This window comes from Syngnathus scovelli, chromosome 19, assembly GCF_024217435.2.
Source record: "Syngnathus scovelli strain Florida chromosome 19, RoL_Ssco_1.2, whole genome shotgun sequence".
NCBI lineage: Eukaryota > Metazoa > Chordata > Actinopteri > Syngnathiformes > Syngnathidae > Syngnathus > Syngnathus scovelli.
In genome coordinates this window covers 2,284,197-2,292,819 of record NC_090865.1, presented here as the reverse complement: position 1 = coordinate 2,292,819, position 8,623 = coordinate 2,284,197, and the positions used below count along the sequence as shown (strand labels likewise).

The window sequence follows — 8,623 nt, the reverse complement described above, 5'->3', positions numbered from 1 at the left end:
TGATCATTTCCGCTCGGCCTTTTGTCCAGAACCAAAGAGAAGAAAAAACAAATGGGTGCCATTCTGGAAACAGCCTAATTGTGTCTGGACGGCCATAAAGCCATTAAAAGTGGAATGCCAGACAGTATAGGAGACCAGGCGGTTTATTGCGCTGTCTCTTGGCGAGTCTTTGAAGTTTGGGTCCATCTGTGTGTCGCCCCCCAAGCGCGTCACAACACAAGTCTCCAAGCTTCAAATTCGCCTCGGAATAATCCAACATTTTCTGCTTTTCTACACTCACGCTGAGAGCGTGAGAGTTTCCTTCACCGATCATGTGATGCATGTTCTCCGGCAAAATGGAAAAAAAAAAAAATTACAGACTTGAACCATGCCTTGGAGGAGGTCGTGTTTTTAAAAGGATTCTCAAAATCGAAATGTTTATATTCCTGGACGGGTGACGTCCTGATTTAGTCCAGCAAATCCGTTGTCATTTTCCATAACCCCCAAAATAGAAATCTTCATGTGCCCAAGCCCTTTTTTTTGTTTTGTGTCCGCTTGCCTCGCAGCGCTTTGCACCTCATAAAATGTTATAGCGGTAATTGTCTTTTACGGCTCTATAGAGCTATCACCATCCTCTCCCATCACGCCATGTACTGTATAGTCCACGATATGCTCATATTAAGAATACATCTCAAATTTCCGACTTTTTTTTTTTAAACATTTCAACCCAGTGTCAATTTGTGCAGATAATTTGTTTTATTTTAATAAATAAAGTACAAATTACATTTGAGAACCAAAATTCAGACGGTCGGCTGACCGAGAGGTAATCAATTTCAACCTACAGTGTGTTATTTGATTTCTCACTAAACAATGCTTTCCCGAAAACAAAACAAAACCTTAAATTCGGGCTTGTCTAACCAATCAATAAATTCTACAATAATTTGCCACGAGAGGAAAAATATGTTATTGTAGGTAGTTGATAAACACATATAGGTAGTCAGTCATGTAACATAGAGCTTCTGTGTTATTCTAATACTTTAGGAGGTTTCTGAGATGTAGCACCTACATTTTTTTTCTCTACTATAACCTTCAGACTAAACTCAGTCATAATTCTAGCAATAAGAGAAAAACAATTAACAACAAAATCCAACACATTTTACAAACTAGCTCAGGTGACTATGAAATAGACAACAGAGAACACATTGCTGGAAACATCCAAACAAGCACAAGCCAATTAATTCACTTTAACGAGGTACTAATAATAAAAATTAAAAAAAACGAAACACCATATGAAAAGGACAACTAACAAAAAGGGGGCACTGTTAAAATTGTGCAATATAAAAAAAGGTAGTTGCTTCAAACGAGAGCCTAACATGCTTTTTTGTACAAGACGATTAAGCCCAATAGGTTCTGATATATGGAACACTAAAACGAGTTTTTCCAGAAGCTCCAGCAGAGCCGCATGGAAAAAAAAAAAAAATACTCGCCATTGGCCTCAATGTGATTCTCCTTGACTCATCAGTCACTCATCTTTAGATGCGCCATCTTTGTTAAACTTCTTCATCTTCATCCGGCGGTTTTGGAACCAGATTTTAACCTGTCTCTCTGTGAGGTTCAGCAGCCTCGCCACCTCGTACCTACGGTCCCTGGTCAGGTAGGTGTTAAAGAGGAATTCTTTCTCCAGCTCCAGGATTTGATGCTTTGTATACGGACAGCGCTTTTTTCTCGTGGCACTCGCGTGGAGCCAGTTGGACACGGGGTTGTCTGAAAAGAGTGGGAGGGGGTGAGGAGTCTTTTTTTTTTTTTTTAAAGGGACGAGCGGCTAAATGCACAAAAATGTATACACAAGGATCATAAAGGGGGTGCCACGTTGCAAGGGGGTGCCAATTAATAGGGACTCTTTGGGTTGGGCGTACATGAGGGCGCTTAAGGAAATGGCATGTTAAGAATGGCATGTGATGAGACGCGACGCGACGCAACGCGCGCCCCTCCGCGCAGCCTGACGTGACATGTAATAACCGAAAAAAAGACGCGCGCCGGACTTACTGGGATCCAGGATGGGCTTCTCTTCAACCTCCCCGGTCACGTCGGCTCCCCGGCCGGCGAGCGCCTCTTTCTCCGCGACTGACTGCACCGAGCCGTTGCTGTAGTCAGAGAGCAGCAGCGCCGTGTGCGAACCGGCAGCTTCGGGTTTGATTCCGTAATGGTGCGACGCCTGTAATCCGCTCATGGGCAGGGACCCGGACATGGGTTCCAGGAGCCACGACTGGTAGCGGGCGTCTGATTCGGCCCCGACCGGGCCTTGTGGGTGCCCATAAGGGTGGTGGTACACAGAGGAAACGCCGCCCGGGAACTGAGCCGGGACGTGGCTCCAAGACGGGCCGAACACGGCGGGCTTGGACGTGAAGGTGCAAGGTCCGAGCTCGCCGTGCTCACTGATGGATGGGGGGTGCTGTCTGCCGTGCTGGTACCCGGGCCCGGAGGGGTATCTCGGCATGGAGAGCTCCTCGCTCTCGGGGAGAATGAGAGAATCGACGTAGTAACTAGTCACCGCTCCGGATGTCGACATGGCGGCAAACTACACGTTCACACGCACGCAGTTAGCCAGCCAGCAGAGCCATATACAGCAACAACAACAGAAAAAGCACGCACACACACATACACAGGCAGTAAAGACAGCCTCACAAAATAACAATGTGGAGAAATCAAGTAGCAACTTGGCCCCTCACAGAACTACAGTGGGTTGTAATGTGGGAGCCACGCCGCAAGGCTATTGGACGCTCCGCGCACGTGATCATACAGCCTGAACAATAAAGCATAAATCAATCCCCTCTGCTCATTAAATACGCACACAGTCCCCAATAACAAGCATAGTTGAGAAAATACTAATAAATGGATACAATCTGATAGAGGCGAGAAAATATGAATGAAAATACTAGGACGGGCAAAGTCCGTTAGTTGCAGCTGCATGTTAAAAAGCCTTGCTGCAAACGACACGGTATTTTCGAAGCTCATTTTATGAGCTATTTTATAGGCCACGTAAGCACCCTGCTAACCAAAACACAATGTTTAAAACAGTTCAAAGCATGCAGCACTTTTGGTTAAAAACACACATCATAAAAATCGGCATTAGCAGAGCGACTTTCAAATATTCACGTCCAGAAATTCTAATATCATTCTTTAAAATGCTGATTTAATGAGATTAAACATGGTAAAGCTACTTTGTGGATTTCAGGACTAAATTTAAGTGGCTACTTCCACCCTACAATTTGGATAATGTCTGTGTACGCGTGTTGCGGCATGAAAATAAAACATGCTCATTAACTTTTAGGTTGATTGAGGGTTGCTTTTGACAACATTTTCAAAATTTACATTTCAGACACGAGCTGCACGTGAGGCAAAAATACACAGCGACGTCCGTGCGTGAGCGCCACAATTTGTTTTGCGAAGTGCGCTTTAACGGGCAAACAATTAATTCATATCTAAACATCGTACAGTTCGACTCAAACACATTACGGAACATATTTTGTATTATTTATAATATTAATTGTAATGAATCGTATTTTGTTTGTTTTGACTTTGCCCGCTGCATGCTGCATTGTATTGTTTACTAGAATAAAACAAGGCATTTAATATGAATAGTTTTCGCACGTGATAAAACGAGGCCTAAAGTAATGTGTGTTTCAAATGAAATAAAATAAAAGCGCAAATAGAATGTGTCACGTGTAGTAACTGAGTAAACACGAATTCATTATTTTGCACACAACCAGAATGGCGGATTGTATGTGTTCTTTAACCTGCGTTCGACTTGTTTATTGTTCACAAAGCTGTTATCGCGTGCACATATTTCACCATTAACGAATGGTGCTAGTGCCTCGTTGTGTAACCTTACACTAAAATATGCAAATGGTAGCTGCGGGTTTTCTCCTTTAAGAATTAAATGACGCTATAAGTCAAAGGAGGACACAGTAAATATTTCAAGTATGCAAGCTATGATTTGAAAACAACATACAGATTGCATTTCACGTTGCATTTTCTGTGCGCAACAATTGGAGGCACTCGGATAAATGCAAATGTCTAATATGTGTCACACACGAGTGTGTGTATTTTTGCATTTACTCGCGAGGCCACAAGCATTTCCACAAAAGCTGCATTGTTATGAAAGAAACGGAAATGGACGTGTACATATTTTTTTAAAGACATTGTCATGAAAAAAAAGGGGGGAGGGGGGGGAACTTTTACACGAAGACAAACTGAATCTCGGTAACCTATTTGTAGACCGTCACCTAATAGGTGCACATTGTTTGGCAAACAGACATCAAACAAGAAAGGGTGGGGGACAGGAAGGGGTGTGCAGAAAAGACCATCAACAAACGCCTCGGATGAGGAAAACACGCCACTATTGCGATGACTCTCGGGCTGTAAAGTTAAATCAGGGTGTTTTTTCCACCAACTTTACCACGGGGGCTATTGAGCTCGTTTGCTTCGGTAGATAACAGCCTGTCTGGCGGATCTAAACCTCGCCATAAAGCCCCTTCCCCTCCTTTTGTCTGAGCCACTATTGCGCAGCGGAAGCATCCGGTCTCATTGCCCACGGAGGTCGCTGTTGGCCCATTCACCTTCCCCTTCCCCTCCACTGCAGTGGTCGTAACCGAGGACTTGTGTCTGGCCCGTCTGCGTCAAGCCTCTCGTGGATAAAAATGTTATTTTCAAACAACATATGTGTGGAAGTACGCAGTTGTAGATCGTATTAAAAAAAAATAGTCCAACATGAAAACGAGACGTTTGCAGCTCAGCAGCATGCCGAACCTTTCTTCAATCTTTAACCTCGACAGGAGGTTCCGATCACGTTGCCGACATTTCTCAGTCTCTTATTTATTTATTAATTTAGCTTTAATCTCCTGCATTTTTTTCTCTCTCTTTCCATTTGTCGTCGATGTCCATAACTGGGGCAATTAAGACAGTTTCATGTTGCAGAGTTAGAAATGCACCCCAACAACATGAAACTACCTAAACCACTCGACAGTCCATCCGGGGCCCTCAAGTCACCAAACAAGCCACCAAATCACAACAAACCAACTGGAACCGACAAAAGCAGAATCACACTAAGACTGTCAGAGCATACTCCACACACACGGGCGCACAGACACGACACAATTAAACGCACTTACCCATACGTCATCCTTGTGCCAAATCCCGTTAATCCCCAATTAAATAGAGCAATATTGCATCCAGGGTGTAAGAATAAGAAACATGCAGCGAGCCGGGCCACCAGTCCGTTTGAAAGCCTCTCCCATGCACGACTGAAGCAGCTCTTAGAGGAGAGGGAGAAACCTCATATAGCAGCCAGTCATAAAACTCCACAATAGCCGCCTGCATGCAGCTAAGACGCCTTAGAGCCCCATTCCTTAATTATTTCCGATGGTAATTGCCTAGCGCAATTGCCTCTCGTCTTCAGACTAAATACAATTCAAATGAAAGATTTTGGGAGCTGGGGAGGGGGCGCACAAAGATAAAACACACGTATACACACACACACGGAGCAAAAATACAATTTACTATAATGCGCCAGAGCGATAATTTATTCAGCATGACACAAAACACAACGTCGGTATGTACACCAAAAAAAATATACAAGTCAAAAACATGAGCGCGCGTGCCTCGTTATATATTTTTTTTTTCCTCGTGGAAACGCCACTAAAGATTGTTGCTCGATTTACACATTTAGCTCATACACACAAGAGTGCCGACTAGACATCAAACTTGGTCACAGGTGGGATTATTATTTGTAATATTTACGTGGTGATTCCAAAATGATTCCATGCAAATCAAGGTCGAATATTTTCGTAGAAGTTGGACTAAATTAATGAATATTTTTCAAATGGATTACTTTTACTCCGCTGACTAATCAAAAATACGACAGAAGAGACGGAAACAACATTGGAAAACATTCCACGTTTGAGTCACATCGAGGGTGTGTGGAAATTAAGCTTCTACGGCCCACATATGAAATGGGTGGGGCGTGGTGGTGGTCGTGGTGGCAATGGAAGAGGAGCGGAGGGGTGGTGCGTGTGTGACTGTGTGTAGGGGGGGGGGGGCAGTCATTTCAGACTAATCTTTCCTTTTCTATGCATTTTGTTTTTCACCTCGTTCATCATGAAAATCCGTAGTTGGAGGTGAGCTCCCGGATCCTGTTTTCTCGTGTCATTTTCTTCAGTTTCATCCTGCGGTTCTGGAACCAAATTTTGACCTGTCTGTCAGTCAGGTGCACGCTTTTACTGATCTCTAGGCGGCGCTCTCGAGTCAGGTACATGTTGAACAGGAACTCTTTCTCCAACTCCAGAGTTTGGTGCTTGGTGTACGGACAACGTTTCTTCCGTCCGCTCTTTGCCGTCAGCCAGTTGGCTGCGTTGTCACTTTTGTTGTCGCCTGAAAGGGGACGACACACACATGCACACGAACAAGCGCGCACACACACCCACACACACACATTTGGTTTTAACATAGACATATTTTTTAGACAGAGTGTGCAATTGAATTTTTGCTTTTCTTTTTTTGTTCCAGCGAATGTGTGTTTGCTTTTATTTGTAACGTATGTTTGCTTTTTTGTAACGTTTGTTTTTGATTTTTTTTGTAGTGTGTGTGTGTGTATTTAAGGGTGTGTATATGTTTTGTATACGTTTTTTTTTTTTAATCTATGTGCGCGCGTGCATTTTGGTTTTGTTTCAGTGACCGCGTGTGTATAAGTATATTAGCATCTTGTGCGTGTGACTGTTTTTTAAAAAATATTTTTTCCCATTCAAGTGTGTGTATAGACGTGTTTGGGGTGTGTGTGTGTGTGTACAATGTAGTATTTTTCGTGAGTATTTTAATGTCAAATTTGTAACGTGTTCGCTTAAATTCATTTGTATATTTTGCCATTGTTTTTATATTCTTAATTGTGTATTTTTGTTAGTGAGAGTGTGTGCAATGTTTGATAGTGTACGATTAGCACCATGTGTCTCTATAATAGTCTGTGCGTGTATTTGTAATTGCTTATTTGTATGTGGATTGTGGAGCAGCCTGTTTTTTGTTTATGATAGTGTGTGCATCTGTGTGTGTGTAGATTATATTATATCAATGTTGTATTTGTGTCACTGCCTGTGTGGTTGTGTTTATATATTGGTGCTAATTGCGGTTCGTGTGGCGGTGGTTGTGTGCGTGCGCATAGGGGCGTCCGTGGGCGCGTGCGTGATGACGAGCGCGTGTACGTGTGCGCGTTCGCGTCCAGAACTATACTACAACCTTATAAACACAAATGAAAGATGAGTTAGGAAAGCATTAAAATAATACAGAAAAATAGGACACGCAGCCACTTAAATAGCTTATCACAGTATTCGTAGCGCTATAAGCTAGATGCATTTCAAATATTGTTATTTAAATAACATTAGCAACGTAATACCTAACTATCTGTTGACATTTCTACACAATTATGGGTTACTTATGAATACTCGAGTGCACCAGACACTAATGATTTATGCAAATGAAAAGATTCCAAAGACGTGTCTACTATAACAGGTGCTGCATACAAGCAGTATAGTGCAAGAAAACACCCGCAATGAACGTCGACTGTACCTTTGGTGCCCTTTTCCGGCCTTTCCTTGTCCTGCTCGTCGGTCTCCTCAGCAGAGGAGTCTTCCGCATCCGTGGAATCGCGCGGATCTTCACTCCCGACTGCAGCGTGGGGCTGCCGGTCAGAGTTCCCCGCGGACACGGGCTCCTCTTTGTCCCCGCTTCCTTCGAGCGTGGCGCTCGGAGGTTGCGTCGAGGTTGGTGGAGAATGGAAGCGGCTAGGGGCGCCAGAGTGTGGGCCCAAATGAGGGTAGGGAGGCTGCGCAGGGCCGTCGGCGTTGTAAAGTTTATGAGGTTGCGCGTGGTTCTGAGACAAGCGGAAATAGCACGGCATGGGAACTGTGCCTCCTCCGGCAGCAGCAGCAGTAGCAACACCGCCGCTATCGTTCACCGAGCCGGCTGGGGCTAACCGCGAATAAGTCAGGTCTTCGGCACCAGAACCTTTAGGGCACTTTGACTGCTCATAGAGACAGTAGGTGCTCTCTTCCTTAATGTTCTGCGGGAAGGAGCAGGGCGTGACCTGAGGACCCTGCACCGAGCGCTCTTGGTCCACGCGACATGACCTTTGCGCGTCCATCCACATCTCCATGCCGGACAGGTAGGCGCTCGGAGCGCTGACCACATTTTGGGGTCCCACGTCAGCCCGTTTGGGTATACCTGTGAAGTATCCGTAGCTGTGTAGTCCGTAAGGCACTTCGGCGGCTGCGCTATGAGGCACGCACACGGCGGCGCTTCCCGTGTAATGACCGCCGCAGTTCTCAGCCCTGCCGCTGATCAGAGAATCCACTAGGAAGGCATTTCCTGATGGACTGTCCGAACATGACATTATTGTCGAGTATTTTGGCGAAGGGAGAAGGTAGCCCCCTCGGTCTGACATTTCTTGTGCAAAACATGCTGGATATGATTAGGAGCGCCCCTCATTCTAGCGTGTGCGCCGAGCGGCCAATGGGAAGCTCGCATCGGGCCAAAGTCCCGCCCACTCGGAGCCTACGTACAACATCGATCAAGCAGCTGAGGACGAAGAGAGCGCAGC

The 8,623-nt window shown here is 44.9% G+C and overlaps 2 protein-coding genes across 2 annotated transcripts; both read right to left on the bottom strand.

Moving 5' to 3' along the window:
• Positions 1-712: 712 nt before the first annotated feature.
• On the bottom strand, positions 713-5,947 carry hoxa9a (homeobox A9a). Its single transcript, XM_049751222.2, has 2 exons — positions 2,026-5,947; positions 713-1,743 (listed from the first exon to the last, which is right to left on the bottom strand). The coding sequence occupies exons 1-2, from the start codon at positions 2,546-2,548 to the stop codon at positions 1,502-1,504; spliced, it is 765 nt and encodes a 254-aa protein (XP_049607179.1). The 5' UTR covers positions 2,549-5,947; the 3' UTR covers positions 713-1,501.
• Positions 5,948-6,112: 165 nt separating this feature from the next.
• Positions 6,113-8,623, bottom strand: LOC125987102 (homeobox protein Hox-A10-like). Its single transcript, XM_049751214.2, has 2 exons — positions 7,594-8,623; positions 6,113-6,408 (listed from the first exon to the last, which is right to left on the bottom strand). The coding sequence occupies exons 1-2, from the start codon at positions 8,465-8,467 to the stop codon at positions 6,134-6,136; spliced, it is 1,149 nt and encodes a 382-aa protein (XP_049607171.1). The 5' UTR covers positions 8,468-8,623; the 3' UTR covers positions 6,113-6,133.

Bases quoted from the DNA above. Each gene is read 5' to 3' on its own strand.
- hoxa9a (XM_049751222.2), bottom strand. From the start codon at position 2,548: ATGTCGACATCCGGAGCGGTGACTAGTTACTACGTCGATTCTCTCATT. The intron at 1,744-2,025 runs GTAAGTCCGGCG...CACTCTTTTCAG, and splicing joins GAAGCCCATCCTGGATCCCA to ACAACCCCGTGTCCAACTGG.
- LOC125987102 (XM_049751214.2), bottom strand. From the start codon at position 8,467: ATGTCAGACCGAGGGGGCTACCTTCTCCCTTCGCCAAAATACTCGACA. The intron at 6,409-7,593 runs GTACAGTCGACG...GTCCCCTTTCAG, and splicing joins GCCGGAAAAGGGCACCAAAG to GCGACAACAAAAGTGACAAC.